The 20,345-nt window shown below is 44.9% G+C and overlaps 1 protein-coding gene across 3 annotated transcripts in view; it reads right to left on the reverse strand.

Moving 5' to 3' along the window:
- Window positions 1–1,516: 1,516 nt before the first annotated feature.
- Window positions 1,517–20,345, reverse strand: part of FBXO42 (F-box protein 42) — a 105,465-nt gene continuing 86,636 nt past the window's right edge. The window contains exons 5-11 of one of the 3 annotated variants that reach the window (XM_045063824.1): window positions 11,473–11,626; window positions 10,439–10,549; window positions 8,899–8,995; window positions 8,365–8,421; window positions 7,239–7,355; window positions 6,258–6,401; window positions 1,517–2,327 (exon numbers count right to left, since the gene is read on the reverse strand). In XM_045063824.1, coding sequence (XP_044919759.1) covers window positions 2,313–2,327; window positions 6,258–6,401; window positions 7,239–7,355; window positions 8,365–8,421; window positions 8,899–8,995; window positions 10,439–10,549; window positions 11,473–11,626 — 695 coding nt within the window. In that variant the 3' untranslated portion in view covers window positions 1,517–2,312. Of the gene's footprint in view, window positions 6,402–7,238; window positions 7,356–8,364; window positions 8,422–8,898; window positions 8,996–10,438; window positions 10,550–11,472; window positions 11,627–20,345 lie in introns of all 3 variants that reach the window. The other 2 variants (XM_004741388.3, XM_045063823.1) reach the window with 2 other exon arrangements.

Below are 20,345 nucleotides of genomic sequence, written 5' to 3' on the forward strand. Positions count from 1 at the left end.
CATTCCAGACTGCCCAGGCAATGCCTGAATTCCCCCAGCAGTGCCAAACTGGTTCTGATACATACAGCTCTGACCATAATGGAGTTCTTCCCAACGATGAGGAAATCTCTTCTCTACAGCTTCTACCCACTGGACCTTGTTCTGCCCAACAGACCTACAATGAGCCCAGCCCTTCCACAAGGGTGACTGAGAAAGAATACAGAACAGTGGTTCTGCCTCTTGCCAGTTTAGCAGCGGCCAGCACATGGCGCTGGACCCTTCGGACCCAGGACCCTCCTGCGGCCATGCTTTAGTTTACTGTGTCTCAAAGTGCAGTGGGATAGACAGCATGCTGTTAGAAAGGGAAGTTTCATGCCACATCTTGGGAGGCACAAATGTGCAGCTAGCATGAGAGCTGCAGGCTCGCGGCACCTGAGCCTGGGACAGGGTCAGTACACGGTACTCACCGAACGAAAAGAACATAATGGTGCTCGGCACAAAGACCCATGGGTATAAGAAACTGGCATGTGGTCAGCAAGTGGTTTCAGCCCTCTACCCTCATGGTGCCTGTCTCCTCCCAGGCCCCCACGCAGCTGGGCAGACTCCTGTCATCAGTCCCCAACTGACACTTCCAGAATGGGAGCCAACTGAGTGTGCCCTTGAATCCAGGCAGAAGGATACCTTAAGTGCCAGAGGCAGAGTTCAACTAGCAAACCAAGGAATTCAAGTCCAAAAGGGAGATTAAACAATGAGACAATTCTGACCTGATTTATGGCAGCAGCTGCTGCTTACTGCTCTCGAGAGGCAAAAGCCTCAGAGGTTCTCACGCTGACATCTAAAAGATGACCCAGACAACCAGAGACACGCATAATCCTCAGCAGGGACATGCTTGTAGCAATTTACACAGCGAGCCTAGCCCTTTCCTTCCCCGAGCCTCTATTTTCTTCCAAGGTTCATTATAAATAGTAGCCACCATCTACTGAGCACTCACCATGCGCCAGACACTGTGCCTAGTGCTTTCATACACAACCTCAGCTAATCCTCATGAAACAACTGTATTTACAGATGAGGAAACTCACGTCCAAGGTTAAGCAGAAAGCAGGGGAAGGCAGGATTAGAACACAAGCCTCTGGGGCTTCAGGCTTGTGTTTCTAACCATTTGCCGTGCTGTTTCAAGATCCAGGGGCCCTGTGTCCTCCTCTTTGCTTAAGAGGCCAGCGATGATGTGGTTGTTGCTGTCCTGGTCCCTGGGGCCCTCCTCCAGCTCAGGCCCTCTCTTGAGTCTCCACCACAGGGCAGTGCCTGAGACTCTGAAATGCCAAGTCCTTCGAGCATGACTAAGAGTTGCCTCTTATTCAATGGGAGCTGTCCCCAGGGAAGGGCAGCTCCCCACCTCTACGCCCAAACACAACCTTCCTAGAGTGGTTAAGGGCAGGTTTTCCAGCTACCTTGCTTCCAATTTCCATCTCCAATCTCAACAGCTTCCATGACAGTTCCGTTTCTTTCTTCTTTTCTACTAATAAAACAGTTAAGACAATTCTGTCCATTTTGTTTTATTTGTTAAATCGCTAAAAAGTCATCAGGGAAAACCTTAACAAAAAAATGAAATTGACAGATTTAAATACCAATGAAGTCCACTTTTCATTCCTACACTGTTATGTGCCTAAAATGACCATCTCAGGGTAAGCCATCTGGGACCCCTGAGTTGTATGGGAAACATCACTCACAGCACCAGCTTCGCCAGGGCACGCCCGGGGTGCGCTGACATGAACCCTGGTTGGTGGGAAGGGAGCAGAGCGAGGACAGAGAGCAAGGGTGGAGCCAAGGCCGAAGGGCTGCTCTCATAGGACAATGAACACAGTGAGAGGGAGCCACTTACTGGTGACCATGCAGAACATGCCTTCTGCAGTTCGTGGGGAGGCCGCACGGGACGCAGGCCTCAAAGTTCGGCTTCCTTGCCCCTGGGTGTGTTCAGATCCTCCCCACTGACTTGTGCGCTGGTAAGAGAGCAGAGACAACGCAAAGCAGAGCACATCACCATGCCAGGATCACCACAACGACAAGGACAGACAGACAAACCCACAGGAACATCACTTTTAAGGGGAAGCAAAGAAGCAAAGCAGAGGGAAACCCAGAGAGAGAAAGTTAGAGGAAAGGAAGTATCCCTCTGTTCTCCATCAGCTGGTGGCTTTCTGTTCTCCAACGTCAAGACTTCTCAAGTTGGTTTTCTTTTGTTGTCCTCTTCTTTTCTTTATTTTAGAGAGTTCCAACACAGTTCCTGGGATAGTTCGTGGTTTTAGCTCTTGATATAAAACTCGAAGATTAAAATTAGATCAATCTGCAGAGGGCTGGGAGGAGAGGAAGGCCAGTATTACCTTACAACTAAATGTAAGCTTGTTTCAACACCTAGTTTGTGCTCCTAAAATACAGAAGTGTGTGCGGGGGGTGTGTGTAAAGGGGTGGTTGCGCAGCCCACCACCCATGAAATGTGAACGGAAATACAGAAGCCTCTCTACTGCCCGGCCTGCAAGGTGAGAAAACAGAAGCCCTGTCCAAGAGGCAAGGAAGACACCGAGACTCTCACAGGAGGTCCACGAGGGGGCCAGGGAAGTCCATGTGACGTGGGGCTCTCAAAGGCACACTTGCAGGAGTGGAAGGGGTTAAAGCTTCAAGTAAGAAACACCATGTATTTTAAATACTTCAACACTGACAAATATTTGCTAATTTAGGTGCTCGTGAAGGCCAAGGAAACTGTCTCATTTTTCTCAGTGAATCGTTAAGACAAAATTGGCATCCTGTCCAAACCAGAGTCGTGGTTAAATGTGCCCTCATGGAAGCAGCCAGGGTGTTGGGGAATGCTCTCCACAGGGGGGACACCTGAAGTTCCCCTGCACACGCGGCTTCACGGGGCCCTGAGGACACAACCACCCTGTGTGGAGATGCTCTCCTAAGCTATCTGGCCACAGTGCCCAAGAGCCACCAAGGCCACCACCACCAGGTGCAGATGAAGGAGATGTTCCTAAGGAGCTGTCAAAATACAGCGCGCTTCTGAGCAGTCTGGGTAGCACTGGGTGCCACGGAGCTCCAAGGAGCCAGCGACCTTCCAAGGGAGTCATCACCTCCGCTGCCTGCATGTTTGGGGAAAACAGAGGGAACCCACAAGCCAACAGCTGGCTGAGGAAGGCCACAGGACTAAGGGAATGGTCACAAAGCTGAGATTCCGAACTCTCAGGCTTCCAAATACTTTATATTTAAACAGGAACTGAGTTTGGGGACGCTGCCCATGCACAGATGCAATGTCATAAACACGGTTCGGTAATAGCAATAAAGTAATACCTAATCTTACAGGCTAGGCTTTCTCTTGCAAATAAGGACCCCACATGATCTAACAGTCTTTGCTGAAGAAGGACCGGCAATAGCCCAGGAGCAAGGTGTCCAGCAGGCAAAGTGCTGAGCTAGGAGTAGGTGGATACTACAGTAAATAGGCACATGGCAGTTCGTCATCTAAGGGAACAGTCTCTGGAACACAGACCTCTCCCTGTGAGCTGGCCTTTTCCTGGGCTTGGCACCAGGGGGGCTTTCCCACCAAGACCACATTGTAAAAGCTAATGGCTACGGGAAAGAATTCAACATGATGTCATAGGAGAAAACACACTTATCAGACAGATTGCTAAGGGCTGGCCTAAAGCCAGGACCCAGGGCCAGCTGTAGCAGGCTTGTGCTTGGGAAATGCTAACAGGAAAAAAGGGGAGTGTGAAAGATGGGAAATGCAGTGTTCTGAAATTCAAATCCTAAAGGCAAAGTAAAAATCTTTCCACTGATGAGAAATCACCAAAAATTAAAGTGGGGCCATCTGACTTACTCTAACATCTCCTAGGTCCAGGCCATGGTTTATAGACTGGTAATTTGTAACTTCCTGTCTCAACCAAAGGAATGCTCTAGTTGGTTGCACATTATCTCAGGAACCGTATGACATAAAAATCCAACTCTTATTTGGGTCACATGTGAAGGAGACAGTCACAAAGGAGGGGCTGCTCCCAAGGTGTGCCCTGCCTCAGAGAGGCTAAGCACCTGACACTCAACCCAACCACTAGTCAACAGCCACGCAGAAAAATGCATGTCACACCAAGAGGCGAAATTATTTCTAGAAGGAACTACTACTGGGATTCTCTTCCAGGATCAATTTCCACATGGTATAAATAATAATGGGTGTGCCTAATGCGCTTTGGAAGTAAAAAGAAGCCCAAAGGGAAATAACAGTATTCTTGACACTTCAAGGATTTCTCATGCTATTGGCATCTTGGAATTCCCTACCAGGTCCCTCCGTGATACCAGAAAACAGGATCCAGAAATATCTCTAAGAGATTTCCCTGGGCACCTTAGCTCTGTAAAAGAAACAGAAAGTGGGAACACTTTCAGGGCTTGCTTTAAAAAAAAAAAAAAAAAAAAAAAAAAAATCCACATATGCCAAAAAAAAAAAAAAAAGGGAAAGGCAGCTTCTGAGGATCAAGTCTTAAGGGAACAAATGTGGTTTTTGGCAGCTTGCAATCAAATACGATTGTCAGAAAGTTCCGAAAGCAGACACCAATATGTTTTCTGAGACAGAGAGGGAGTGTGCTCCAGACCAATGGACACTAGGCGACAGGCATCTCTGCATTAACACTGCCCCATGGTGATCCTGGGACACACACGTGCAACGGAATTCCTGGCTGGGTAACTTTCCTCGGTCACAAGGCCAGAACAGGGCCAGGCAGAGGGCATGACCGCAAAGAGACATTTGCACAGGTTCTGTGTGGTTTTAAGAGGAAGGGAGGAAGAGTGCTCTACAGGCGCCTTTCACCCTGCCGGCTCCTGGAGCTCGTGGATCGGGAGGCTCCACGTGTGCACCTTACACACGCTCTTTCTTTCTCTAACTCCAAGAAGGCCACATAAAAATTTACGGGGGCTCTTCAGTTGTTCTAGTTAAGTTCTGACATTAGTCTGTTCCCTAAATTCTTGGTCTAGTTACCAGCAAAGTAGAAAAAGGCAGCACAGCCTCTGCTAAAACACAGCAACAAATTTATCTGAACCAGGACGGAGATCTCTCCCTCTTTGTAAACAGAGTTGGCTATATAATATATATTTATATATTTATATATAATTCTTTTCTTAATGGAGTTTTGATCCCAGCCTGGAGTGAGTGAGGTTGGGAATTGGGGTTTTGGTTTATGGGAGTAATTCTGTCCTTTGTTTTCCCAATTCGCAGTCCAAATGCTTGCACGCTGGAAAATTAAAAGCCACAGAAAGGGGAGGGGGTTTAGAACACATTATCTCTTTGCTCGCACAAAGTACAAGGCGTTTGTTTTTGGATAGTACTTCACATTCTGTTTCTTGTCCATGAGTCCTCCAAATATGATGAGTTCACCCCTGCCTTGGACCACTGTATGGAGGCTGGTTTCAGGAGGTCCGACCACAGAACTGCTATTAAATACTTTCCATTTGACCCGCCCCTTCTCCTTGGTGTCTTTAATGTCTAGCACGTACATCTGCATGGGCTTGCAGTTCATACTCTGGTACAAAGGTTTGCCAACATTTAGGGACTGTGGAGGGTGGTGGCCCAGACGGCGGGCAATGGGAGGTAAGGAATGTCCGTCTCCTTGGGCAGGCCCTGGGCGGGGAACGGGAACTGTTTCTCCACTGCTCAGGTTCTGGTTCCCAGGAGAGCCTGGAGAAGACCCCAGAGGAGGACTTAGCACTGCGGAGGCTGAGGGGCCTTTGGATGACATTGCTTTGATGGCTTCTAGGCTCCGACGCAGGGCACCTGGGGAGACAGCTCCTGCAAGGGCACTGGCCACGTGTGGAGGGGTGTGCACACCATTCGTCTGCTCAGGAGGGTGTCTCATGCTTCCCCCAACTGTCCTGTTGTCCACACCATCCATATGATTGCTACTCGAAGCAGGTTTTAGATCCCAATTCAGATCTATTGATCCTAACCTCAGATCTTTCTGATCTGGTAGCGACCCTCGTCGGGGAGCCAAAGAAAGTCCCATTTTGAGGTCACACCCTTCAGTGGTAGACGGAGTGCCAGGAGATAGGGCCTGCACAGGGCTGTCCAAGGAAGAGCCACCTAGAGCTGCTGTCCCTGGAGACAAACTCCCGCCGTTGAGGATGGGAGAGCCATCCCCTCTGGCTGGGGAAAGGCTCCCTTCCCGGGAACTTGAGGGGGTCTGCCTTTGAGCTCTGGGCCTCAGTGTTCCCCAGCGGCCGTTAACACAAGGGGCTTCATCCATACTCCTTACTGGAGACTGTGAGCGGTACTCTCGGGTTTCAGGAACCAGGGCTGGAGGAGTGGCACTGATCGGTGATGGGCGGGAGTTCAAACTGGGGCTCAGTGGGGCTCTCCCACTAGGAGCCTGGCTGAAGACCACCACACACTGCCCCACCTGGAAGACAAAAGACCTATGTTCAGTTCTGATCATTCATTTAAGCCTCAAACATTTTATTATGAGCACCTGGGCAGGCCAGGCATTATACAGGTACCAGAGATACAGAGATGAAAATAATGCAGCCTGCCTTTCAGGCCAGAAGGGGAGACAGACATGGGAACAACCCATGGCTGAAGCATGACAAGTGCCATCATGAGAGGTGTGTGTGCAGGACAGGGATAGGGTGAAGGAGGAATCAGTTTTTGTTTGGGGACCCTGAGGAAAGGTTCACAGACAGAGAGATACTTAAAGCTGGCACTTAAAGGATCAGTGTGTGGGGGGGGCACCTTGCTGACTCAATCAGTGGAGTGTTCAACTCTTGATCTTGGTGTCAGGAGTTCGAGTCCCACATTCAGCGTAGAGTACATAAATAAATAAATAAACTTGGGGCACCCAGGTGGCTAAGTCAGTTAAGCTTCTGCCTTCGGCTCAGGTCATGATCCCATGGTCCTGGAATTGAGCCCTGAAGCAGGCTCTCTACTCAGTGGGAAGCCTGCTTCTCCCTCTCCCTCTGCCCTCCCTACCCTGACCGCTAATACCCAGCTCATGCTCACGCATGTTCTCTCAAATAAATATACTTAGAAAAAGGAAAAAAAGGATCAGTGGGGCCCACACAGGTTTCCCATCTAGAAGTTCACATATGAGCAATGCCCAAAGAACAATGGTTAATGTCCACTTCTTTTATGACATCAAGGTGTTTTTTATTTCCACACAAATCTGCTTAGAAATCTGACAAGCCAATTAGGCTTTACAATTAGGGCCCTTCTCTCACTGGCCTATCAGTGCCCTGCTTACCCGACAAGCTGGGTGGCACCACAGTTCTGGGGCCCCATGGTCTTCATTTTCTACCTTGAGTGGCTGCCAGGCCCAGGGGCCCGAGTGCATGTGCAATAACCAAGCATCCTTGAAGAGCTAGAAGAGAAGGACCAACAAGAGGACTCAGGTGAGGTACGCTACACAACACATACACATCACAGGAATCCCAAAGCTGTGCCGTCTGGTCTAGAGGGTGTGTGGGCTCTTCAGAAGAAGAGCAACATTTGTGGGGCACTTGGGTGGCTCAGTGGTTAAGCATCTGCCTTGAGCTTGGATCAGGATCCTGGGTTCCTGGGACTGAGCTCCATATGGGGCTCCTGCTCAGCGGGAAGCCTGCTTCTCCCTCTCCCACTCCCCCTGCTTGTGTTCTTTCTCTCACTATGCCTCTCTCTGTCAAATAAATAAATACAATCTTTTAAAAACAAACAAGTAATTTAAAAAAAAAGAATACAGCCACATTTGTGGCCGCTCTTTCACTCATGCCCTCATCATGCTCTCCTTTATTCACAAACTACGGCTGGACCGGAACATGGAATTGTGCTGTAACCCATGAATCAATTTTAAGTGGTTCTCAATCTCAATTTTGCCTGTGTGTGTGTTGGTGGGGAGAGGTAGATAATATATATTCACAACTTTCTCAATCTGCATTCTTCAATAAACTCCATGTAAATTTTGGCAGTTATCAGACTGTTGTTCTGCCCCACCCCTCCTTGAAAAAATGGTAGCAGCAAACCATACAGCCTAAAGAGGAAGCGCGAGTAGGAAGAATATAGATAGAGGTATGAATATTTAAGAGATGAATGTCTTTGATTTAAAGCACCTCTCACCCCACCAAAGAAAGAAAGAGGAAAGGAAGAAGAGAGAAGAGAAGAGAAGAGAAGAGAAGAGAAGAGAAGAGAAGAGAGAGAAGAGAAGAGAAGAGAAGGAAAGGAAGGGAAAGGAAAAAGAAAGCAGAGTTCGGCCAGAAAATATCATGGTTATATACCCAAAGTGAAAAAGGTATTCCTTCAATAAAAAGGACACCATGCTCACAAGGTGAGACAGGGAAGCAAGTTCTGAACCCTTAGCAGCATGTGCTTTGGAAAGCCACACCAGCAATACTCACAGCATTGGGACCGCCACACCCTCCAAGGATTAAGATAGTTGCATCATCTATGACAATCTGGGGAGAGGAAGACATTTAAAATAAACCAACAAAGACACAGGTATCTGACCTCCTATGCGTCAGTGGTATATGAAAACAGCCTACCCAGAACCCAAATCAGAGTATTCTAGTCACTATAAGTTCTCCACTCTCCCCAGACCATGTCAATTCCGATCCTTGTGAACAAATTACTGATGATTAGCCTGAATGGATATATTTTTTGTTGATCAAACATTAATGTGAGTGTACATAAAATGCAGGGTTCTCTTGAGAAATGAAACAGCAAAGTAAATGCTTTGGAGAGAGGATAATATAAAGCCACTAAAAATAAATACAACCCATTAGAAGTTGAAAAATAAATACCAGCAAAAAAAGAATGACAAAGTCTCTTTGGCTTATGCATGTGGGCAGCTTACCTGACTCCCTCCTCCCTCTCCCATCCCAACTGGAAGATGCTACAGTGTTTGCTGAATAGTTATTTTAATTCCTGAGCACCTGAGATTGGCCACCTCGAGGATGAGGACTGGGGCCGGAGATGTTCGGCTTGGACCACGCCCACTGCTCAAGGTCAAGGACCCAGACATCGTTGCTCCTATAAGATAAGGACATAAGGTTGAAAGAGTTGGGAGCTCCCAGGGACCACAGAGCTGATATAAATGAAGTTACATTTATATTTTATTTATTTTTTAAATTATTATTTTTAAGTAAGCTCTATGCCGGACGTGGGGACTGAACTCATGACCCTGAGATCAAGAGTTGTATGCTCTACCAACTAAACCAGCCAGGTGTCCCTGGAAGTTACATTTATAAAGATGCCCAGCAAAGTGCCATGGCCATAGCATTTTAAACTATAGTTTTCTTCCCCTTCTTTCCCTGGAACCCATCTCAAGACCTTCAAACCTTTGCTCTTCCCATGGACCCATAAGGCCTCTTTGGAGTTATGTCTGCAGCCACATACTAGTACCTGCAGTAAGAGTGAACCAGCGACAGTAGGAAACAGCTACTGACCAGGAGATAGCCGTTCAAAAGCAAAACCACAAGAAAGAGAGAAAACTGATGCAAACGGTAACTCTACCATTGTCCAGGAGATAAAGATTTATTGATTCTGGCTACAAAAGTAATTTCACCATGGCTCATGAGATCTGCAGTTTTATCAAGGACAAACTGGCATCTCCAACCCCCAAGGGGCCGGTATGGCCAGGAGAGACTACTGGAAGGCAATCTCTATTTTACCGTCACATCACTAAGGTCATTGACTCATAAAGAGGAAAACAGGAATAAGAACTCTAAGCCCTAAACTTTCTCATCTGGGGGGCAGCTCACAGTCTCTCCATAAATGTTTTAAAACAGGAAGATGGGGAATACCTTGTCTAACAGAGAATAGAATTGGATCTTGAATGTTTTCACTTCTGACAGCTCATCGACTTCCCTCTCCTGACCATTAACGCAGCTACCACCAACTCAGATAAAGAGTGATTCAGACGGAATGCTCTGGTTCTTGACTCTGGCCTGAGCTGGCCAGCTGTGGCCAGAGGTGGTAAGGACAGAAGGCAGGGAGCACAGCCTCACAGAAGTGCACTGGACCTGAGAGTTTTCTTGCTCCTACCCACTCTATCAACCATCTCAAATGAACCATTTTCAACTTGTCCTGTCAATCTACCTGTCTTCTCTAAAGCCCAAAAGGGCACAAGCTGGGTAATAAAGGAGAGAAAGTAAAAGGACTTTTTGCTTCTTAGATGGTAGCCTTCTGTAGGCACAGGGAGAAACAGACAAGGTGGAGGCTACATCAGAATTTGATCCCACTCAATGAACCACATACCAAATAAAAAGATTCTACATGGCTCTAATTTTATGGAGAAGTTTTTCATCCTACTGCTCTGTGATTCAGGGATCAAAAATGGGAATGCTAGGAAGCAACAACTGGTTGGATCAAAATCCTGCTGAGAATACTGACCTGACTAGTTCACTCTTCTGACCTGTTATTCCCAGGAGTATTTACCTTCAGGCTGACAGGCAGCAAGCCAAATATACTTACATTTGCCGGGATCCTAAGGAGCCACCAAAGACAATCATTTTATCATCTATCACACAGGAGGAATGGCCAGCCATGGGAGGTGGCCCATGGGTTGTCACAATGCAGTTCCACCTAATATAAAAAGAGAGGAGAAGCCAAGAAGTAAGCACCACCTGTATTGAATCTTAAGTATTTAAGGTGGAAACAGTAAGTGGGTATCCACTTAAATGACAATCCTATCACCTTCAGTAGAGATACTGTTAGCATAGTAAGTGGAAGATGGCAGAAGGTATGAGGACTTTCCCACAAACGTGCTAAAGCTATGCTCACTTTTAAGTTCTCAGTGTGTATGGCTTAGAGGTGGAGTGGACAGATGACCAGAGACGCCATCATGGCTCCCTGGCTGTTTCAGCCTAATGTGCTGGGCACCACCTTCCACTTCTTTCTATAGTCCTGATCAGCTGCAGCTGCCAAGAGCCCCGTACTAAGTAGACCATTACAAGGAAAAAGGAAAAAAAGTCAGGAATCAGTTGGAGACACAGCAGGGAACAAAGGATCATCTGGATCCACAGCACACCTGAGAAATGAGCCGCCAAAACTGAAGACATCCCCTGACCCCTGCCATTCTCCAAATGGCACATTTATTTTTCTAGGAAGAGGAATAAACCTATTCTACTTTTTCTCTTTGGAAGAGAGGATCTTAGCTTTAGTTTAGTTTTTTTAATTCTTTTTTTTCTTCTTTTTCACCTTTTTAAAAAAAACGTTTTTAATGTAAGCAATACACCCAACATACGACTTGAACTCACAACCTGATCAAGAGTCGCATGCCCCACTGACTGGACCAGCCAGGCATCCCTAGCTTTAGGTTTTAGGGGGCCCTGTAAACTCTCCATAACTGTCAGCACATCTGTGCATATGTGAATTTACTTCCTGGAACAGAGTCCAGAGCTTTTACCAAATTCTCAAAAGAGATTCCTGGACACAAAAAATGGAAGCTGTCCATTCATTTGAAATCTTTTATTCCAGACTGAAAGGATCTTATCTTTATGGCTTACCAGTTTTTAGAGGGTGAGTAAGTGTGTATTTCATCAAAGAATCTCTCTGGTTGGTGTAGGGGATATGGGCTCGGCCGCGTCCAGCCACCAAATAGTACCAGCAGGTCCTTGTACACAACCAGAGTTGCTCCAGCTTTAGGGGAAGGATAGGATCCTAGGAAAGGTAAATAACATGGTGGTTAGGATTCAGGGTCTCACAAGTCATAGGTAGGTTGTCTGTAGGTCACCTTTACCTGAAAGAATCACAAAAGTGGAACGTATAACTATAAAACATAAGGGAAGGGAGAGAACAAAACTGGTTTGCAGATCTGACAGAAAACCATCACCAATTTATACATCTTTTCTTTTCTTCTTTTTTTTTAGTATAGTTGACACACAATGTTATATTAGTTTCGGCTGTACAACATAGTGATTCCACAAGTTTATACATGATGCTAAATCCACCACAAGTGTGCCACCATCTGTTGCCATACATCGCTATTATAATACCACTGATTCCCAATTTATAAATTGTTTATAATTAAAACAGGGAAACCTGAGTTAGAGGAAAGTTACTTATTTTGCTTATCTGAAATTAGGGATGAAGAACACCTATCTCATAAAACTGTTTTGAGTATTAAACAATTCATCTGAGAGGCACCTGGGTGGCTCAGTCAGTTAAGCACCTGCCTTTGGCAGGGTCCTGGGTGTTGAGCCCCACCTGGGGCTCCCTACTCAGCAGGGAGCCTGCTTCACCCTCTTCCCTTCTGCATGTGCTTTCTTTCTCTCTCAAATAAATAAACAAATAATCGTTAAAAAAATAAAATAAAAAATAAATAATACTGTGTATGTGTATACACAGTGCTTGGCAGACAGCAGGTGCTCAATAAATGTTGATTCGCTCGCCCATCCTTTTAATCAGTTTAGTAGACCCTACACAGCAAACAATGTAAGGAAATCTAGGGAGTACTAGGGAGTACGCATACAGGCTAGTACCTGGATGCAACGTAGTAACAGCTGCTGTCTGAGAACCTGGGTAAAAGAGGAGGCACCCTGGAATTCTCCTTTGTGCTGAGCCACATGTTAGCATGGAGACCTCTAGGCCTCTAGCTGTGGGCCTCCCCAACACAAATGGGGGCGGAATTTCAGGCTCAGTATGAAGGCATTCCAGTGGAGCTGCAGGCCTGATACCAGCAGTGGCTACTAAGGCCCTCCAGGCTAGACTTCTGAGCTGTGTTGACCAAATCTTGAAACAAAAGAAATTTGGCTTATGCTAGAAAACCTGAGGGATAATAAATGTCACATAGAAGCAGGGTTTCTCAGAGCCTATTCTGTCTTTTAAATAACAGTTGCTATTTCTCCCAGCCTCTTACTCTATGTGCCGCCTTTAGTTTACTAAAGATCAAAGAAATTTGTCTCAATGTCCAGGTGTCAATTAATAAATACTGTAATATTTAAGAAAAAGAAATTGTTAACGCTGCAGGATTCATTTTAAAAAATCTTTTTTTTTTTTAAAGATTTATTTGAGAGAGAGAGAGATTGAGAGAACGAGTGGGAGGAGGGGCAGAGGGAGAATCAGAGTTCCTGCACAGCAGGGAGCCCAAGGTAGGACTCCATCCCAGGGTCCTGGGATCATGACCTGAGCTGAAGCCAGATGCTTAGTTGAGTCACCCAGGCGCCCTAAAAAAATCTTAAGCAGAAAGAATCCCGACACTATATTAAGCTAATAGCAGCTGAGGTGCTCCCATTCAGGCAGAGATCTGGGCCTTCCACTTCAGCAAGGGATTTTGGGAAACATGGTTTAATAGTGTTGATGACAAAGTCTCAAGGCTGAAAAAGGGAGCAAGTGGCTGTCTTCCTTGGGCTCCAACTTAAGAGTAACGTACCGTGATCTACGGAGAAGGAAGCAATCTTCGGAAAATGGAGTGAGTATCTAAGAGTACTATGTGGCATCAGCTATTCTGAACACTTTCCTAACGTAACAGACATCAATCCAAATAGGATCCGACCACAGAAATGAGGCTTCTCTAGGAATGATTCTCCTGTCAGTTAGCAGCACTGACTGAGGGAATGTTGGCTGAGTCCTCCATGAGCTTACTCCTGCTACCCTCATACCCTACTAGAATCATGGCTAAGGGAGCTAAAGTTCTACTTAAAACTTCTGCCTTCCCATGGGGTGCCTGGGTGACTCAGTCAGTTAAACCATCTGCCTTTGGCTCAGGTCACGATCCCAGGGTCCTAGGATTGAGCCCTACATGGGGCTCCCTGCTTGGCGGGAAGCCGGCTTCTCCCTCTGCCTGCCTGCCCTGCTTGTGCTCTCTCTCTCTGACAAATAAATAAAATTTAAACAAGCAAACAGAAAAAATTTTTGCTTTCCCAGGAGGAAGCCTCCTAGATCAACCAGAAAACTTAACTGATATAATGGTCTACTAAAATGCTAATACTACCCCAAAATGATTTGATTTATGAAATACCAAACAATGCTTCAAGTTCTTGACCTTACTCTGGAACTCATAAATACGATGAAAAAAGTTGGAAAAAGCAAATAAAACATGTAACAGATTCAGCAGAGTAGTTACTAACCTTACAGACTAAAATTTGGATTTGGATTTGAAATACTAGAAATCCTGGTTTTTAAAACCATGGGTATAAAATGAAGCAGCACCATTTGCAGTGACGTGGATGGAGCTGGAGTGTATTCTGCTGAGCAAAATAAGTCAGAGAAAGACAAATGCCATATGTGGACTTTAAGAAACAAAACAAATTAGCAAAGGGGGGGAAAGAGAGATAAACCAAGAAACAGACTCTTTCCTGAGAACAAACTCGCGGTCACCAAGGGGAGGTAGTGGGGGGATGGGTGAACCAGGTGATGGGGATGAAGGAGGGCGCTTGTGTACAGAAGCGCTGACTCACTACATCATACACCTGAAATAATATTACACTGTATGTTAACTAAGTGCCGCTTATTTTTTTTTTATTTTTTAAAGACTTTATTTATTTACTTGTCACAGAGAGAGTGCACATGTGCACAAGCAGGGGGAGGCAGAGGGAGCGACAGACAGAAGGAGAAGCAGGCTTCCAGCTAAGCAAGGAGTCTGACACGGGGCTCCATCCCAGAACCCTGGGATCACAACCCTAGCCGAGGGCAGACTTCCAACTGACTGAGCCACCCAGGCATCCCCCAAGTAACTGGAATTTAAATAAAAACCTTAAAAAAAAAAAGAAAAAGAAAAAGAAATGAAAGAGCAGACCAAGGGTCCCCAAAAGAGCACAACATGGGATCAGGAGCACCTCGGTGGCTCAGCTGAAGGAGTATGCAAGTCCTGACCTTGGGGTTGTTGAGTTCAAGCCCATGTCAGGCCCGGCACTTACTTTAAAAAATAAATTAATTAGATTTTTAAAAAAGCATGGAAACAAACAGAATTTCTAAATGGCCATTTGTATCAAATTTATATAAAAAATTTTTAAAGTGCAGGGCGCCTGGGTGGTTCAGCTGGTTAAGTGTCCAGCTCTTGGTTTCGGCTCAGGTCATGATCTCAGGGTGGTGAGTTCAGTCCCATGTCTGGCTCTGCGTTAAGTGTGGAGTCCGCTTAAGATTCTCTCCCTCCCTCTCCCTCTGCCCTTCCCTCCCGCCACTCTCTCTCTCTCTCACTCTCTCTCAAATAAATAAATCTAAAAAAAAAAAAATTTCTTTTAAGTGCATATGCTTTCAATCAGTAATTCCATTTCTAAGGATAATCTAATGATAGCTGGACAAAACAAAAAAAGAAATACAAGGATACTCATTTGAAGTATTAAAGTAGACAGAGGAATATTCATACAAAAAATACTATGTGGCAATTAAAACTTATGTGGCTCTCTGTCTTAGAATAATCAATGTCCAGGCTTTATTAGGTGAAAACTGAAAGCAGCAACTGACCATGCGCCTGTGTTTTGAGGTTATGGGGAAGGTGACAGGAAAGGATGGGTGACTTGATTTCTTTTTTCCCATAAAGATTTTATTTATTTACTTATTTCAGAGAGAGAGCAAAAAAGCACGAGAGAGAGCATGTGAGACATGCACCAGCGCCGGGTGGTGGTGGTTGGTGGGGGATGATGGGGCGGAGATGAGAAGCAGACGGGAGGGAGAGGGAGGGGAAAGAATCTCCAGCAGACTTCATACTGAGGGCAGAGCCTGGCTCCATTTCATGACCCTGAGATCACAACCTCAACTGAAAACAAGAGTCGGATGTTCAACTGATCCACCAAGGTGCTCTGGGTGACTTGATTTTTAAGAGAAATTGCAATGACTACTATTAACTACTGCTACTACTAATGATAATGACTAATATTGGTATTTATCATATGCTAGGCACCATCGAAGTATAGTCTGGGGGACTGAGCCCTGCATCAGGCTCCCCACTCAGTAGAGTCTGCTTCTCCCTCTGACCCTCTGATCCCCTCTCGTGCTCTCTCTCTAATAAGTGAGATCTTTAAAAAAAAAAAAAGTGACTTCTCAAATATCTTGACCTTTTAGAAAGCCAAAATCCTTTTCTCTACTTCCCATCCCAAGAAGTGGGAGAATTTCCTCATCCAGCATTACCAAGGCCTATTTCATGTCACAAATATACATTTTAATTTCAGCATTTAAATATTATGACAACTAAGTATGGTCATACTTAAAATTAACTGTGTTCCTCCACCTAAGTTCGTAAACAAAGTGGGGAAAAATTACCATACAAGAACAAATGAGGTGGGGTGGGGGGCGGGAGGAGGACACACAATTCAACGTACAACCCCCTAACAGTTAGTTCAGGAAGGAAAGGTCAAAGATACTGATGTATCTTTTTTTCTTTTTAAAAGATTTTATTTATTTATTTGACAGAGGGAGACACAGCGAGAGAGGGAACACAAGCAGGGGGAGCGGGAGAGGGAGAAGAAGGCTTCCTGCACAGCAGGGAGCCTGATGCAGGGCTTGATCCCAGGACCCTGGGATCCTGATCCAAGCTCAAGGCAGATGCTTAATGACTGAGCCACCCAAGCGCCCCGATACTGATGTATTTTATTTTCTATGACCCAATTATGCATATAATGTTTGTATTTGTTACAAACTGGATACTTTTAAATTCTTGTTACTTTAAGAATCAATAGTGAAGACCCTGTAAAAAGTCCCTAATTTGATCATTTCTAAGAATCTATGTATTTCACTTTTTTAAAAACGGGTTTTTAAAAAGATTTTATTTATAGGGGCGCCTGGGTGGCTCAGTGGATTAAGCCGTTGCCTTCAGCTCAGGTCATGATCTCAAGGTCCTGGGATCGAGTCCCGCATCGGGCTCTCTGCTCAGCAGGGGGCCTGCTTCGCGCGCGCTCTCTCTCTCTCTCTCTCTCTCTCTCTGCCTGCCTCTCCGTCTACTTGTGATCTCTCTCTGTCAAATAAATAAATAAATTCTTTAAAAAAAATAAAAAGATTTTATTTATTTGACAGAGAGATACAATGAGACAGGGAACACAAGAAGGAGGAGTGGGAGGGGGAGAAGCAGGCTTCCCGCCCAGCAAGGAGCCTGATGCCTGGGCTCTATTCCAGGACTCTGGGATCATGACCTGAGCGGAAGGCAGACACTTAACGACTGAACAATACAGGTGCCCCTGTATTTCATTAAAAAAAAAAAAAAAATTTTTTTTTTTTTTTTTTTTTTTTTTTGAGAAAGCAAGAGCAGGAAGGGTAGGGGAGAAGGGGGTGGGGAGAAGGAGGAGTAGAAACAGATGCCCCACTGAGCAGGGACCCCACCAGCCACGGGGCTCCATCCAAGGACCCTGAGATCATGACCCGAGCAGAAGGCAGACGCTTCATGGACTGAGCCACCCAGGTACCCTCAGATTTTGAATTTGTATAAAGTAGAGGGTCTTTTAACTCCTCTCCAATGATTCTAATTCAAGGTTCACAAATCAAATGAATTAAATTTATTGTGAGGTCAGAGACTGCAGGGGTCAATGAACTCTGGCAATTTCTATAACTTGAAGAATAAATGGTCTTTTAAGCCAAGTGGAGTTCTGGAAAGCAAACAGTAAGTCTCTACTAGGATTTTGAAAAAATAAGAAAACTTATATTCAAATTACATACCTTTATCTATTGTTTTAAGGTTCTAAGAAAAGCAAGCTATTTTAAGAGTACTTAAAACTTTCTAAAAAAAAAAAAAAAAAAAAAGAAACCCAAAACAACAAAAAAACAACCCCCAAAACATGACCACACTGTTAGATGAGGAAATAACTTTTATATGAACTAGTCCTAGACAAAAATGTGAAGTCAAAAACTTTGAAGAATACATGCATGCATTCATCTCATACAGTGGCTAGAATGATATCATATTTCATAAATTTTTATTAACACACACCTTTCTACCACACTAGAGACTGATTAATTGGAAATCTGGGGTACATTATAAAGTACTCTGACAACAGCAGAACCCTCCACAGTTAAGAGGCCCATCATCCTCATCTTGGTGATATATACTGAATAAATCCCCTTCCCTCCAGAAAATTTATATTTGAAGGATTTATACTCAGTAGGACATCTCTTGGCACAACTTCAAAATAATGTGGCTACTGAGCCTCTAGACAGAGTCTAAATATCATCATATCACAGAAGTAGAAGAAGAAAGGTTGACACAGGACCGAATGTGCCCGTATTTTTTTTTTTTTTAAGATTTTATTTATTTAACAGACAGAGATCACAAGTAGGCAGAGAGGCAGGCAGAGAGAGAGGAGGAAGCAGGCTCCCCGCTGAGCAGAGAGCCCAGCAGGGCTCGATCCCAGGACCCTGGGATCATGACCTGAGCCTAAGGCAGAGGCTTTTAACCCACTGAGCCACCCAAGTGTCCCCGAATGTGCCCATATTAAACCATGTTACTCAGGCCTGTTCCCCCAGAGCCAATGGTTAGCCTCACAGGGTTCATTCCCCAAACATAATCACACAGCAGGTATGATCAATGGAGCGAATCTCTAAACAAGGCATAAGCCAAAAGGCAGCTGTGGGAAACTGGATAATGAGACAAGCACACTCTACACAGAACTAACATTCCCTAAAATTGCTAATTAGTTCAGATGCTTCCCAAGGTTCCTATGAAATCGGGGAATTTCACATGTAAAAGATAGTGGCAGAATTACGAGGCATTCTTGTTTACTTTTGCAAAGAAGATGGTAAAACAGTGAAGCAATTTCCAATTCTATTTTGGTTTCTTTGCCACCTTCCCACTGTAGTTTCTATTCACACAGAACCAAGAACTAGGAGAGCAGTTCGAATGTTTGATACAAGATAAAACAAGTACTGGTTCCAATCAGGGATGCCTATAATGTTACAGATGGCTAAAACATTATTTCTATATCTCTATTCCATGACTGGTCTTTATTAATATTATTGATTTTTATTACTAAGATTTTATAGACAATAGCCACCGTCCCCCTGGAGCATTAGTTCTCAAACTCCAGCTTATGTTAAAAGCAGCTGGAGGAGTTCTTGCAACGCAGATCACTGGGCCTCACTTCTGCCTTTCCTATTTAAGTAGGTATGGGGTGGGGACGCAGTTAGATACATATCTAACAAACATCCAGGTGATGTTCATGTTTGGGGACTAGACTGTGAGAACCATGTTGTAGAGTTAAACCATCCTTGAGTGCGTTGTTAGAAAATTTTCCAAAAGGACATGAACATGGAATATATACAGCCTGCTCTTCTCCTTCCTCCCTGCCTCCCTGCCTTCCTTCCATTTACTTATATGAGAGAGAGAGAGGGAGTGAGTACATGTGTGTGCAAGTGGGGCAGGGGGTGGTGGTGCAAGGAAAACACAGGATCTCAAGCAGACTCCCCACTGAGTGCAGAGGTGGGCTTGATCCCACCATCCATAAGATCACAACCTGAGCCTAAACCAAGAGGAGGACCCTCAACCACCCAGATGCCCCATATTGAGTTTCTTCAATGCACACTCAATTTAGGACTATATGGGACTCTTCATTTTGGTTAACAGAATAAGAACAAGGGTCCAAAGTGGGCTTTCCTCAACAAATGCTTTTGCTCATGGGGGTGCTGAAAAGAACACGCAAGTTTTCAGTATACAAGCATTTTGCCTCATCTACAGGTCACTGAACTTACACTTTGCAAAATAAATAAAAGGAAAAAAAATGTTCTACCTACTGGCTTTCAGGCAAATCACTTTAAGACTTATTTATAGCAACACAGGTTACCTGCTAATAGTTCTCTAGGACTCTGAAAATAGATTGGAGACTAGGAATTAGGGACTTACAGGAGGTGAAGTTTGAAAATGATATCTATAAGCATGAAAAATTTAACCATGGGACTCACAAGCATACTAATAAATCCAGAAGAAAAGTACTGGACAAAATCTTTTACTTTGCTCAAGGAATTCCAGAATGTTCTGCTTTGTGATTTGCTTTTCAAGGGGGCTTGGTCTAAACAGGTTCTTAACTGGCAATCGAAAAGATTTCCTCTGGATGCTTTCAAATATTTTACAGTAATGCTGCTGAAGGGAACATAACAGCATGAGTAACTGCTGAGGTTCTAGGTCACAGTCCTTACTTTGAGCAACTCTTCACGTGCACTCACTTTCACAGGGCAGGTCCGAAGAAAGGCACTCCCTTGCAGCTCCACAGGCAGCACCCCAAGTCCTTCCCACATAGGACCAGCCTCTAGGGCGAAGTAAGACCCGATAGACCAAATTGACCTACAATCCTACCAAACAGCTTCTTTTGTGTGAGTACTACTTCTCTGTGGTAGTCAGGAGCCTTGAGCTGGTGTGTGCACAGGGGTTAGGAGAGATGAATTTTGCTGAGAGAATCCAAGTTGGGTCTTGGGAAGCTGACCAAGCCTTTGGCTTGATAGAGCTGTCTTTTTGGTAGTGTGT

Source organism: Mustela putorius, unplaced genomic scaffold (assembly GCF_011764305.1).
Source record: "Mustela putorius furo isolate JIRA1106 unplaced genomic scaffold, ASM1176430v1.1 tig00003853_pilon_pilon_pilon, whole genome shotgun sequence".
Classification (NCBI taxonomy): domain Eukaryota; kingdom Metazoa; phylum Chordata; class Mammalia; order Carnivora; family Mustelidae; genus Mustela; species Mustela putorius.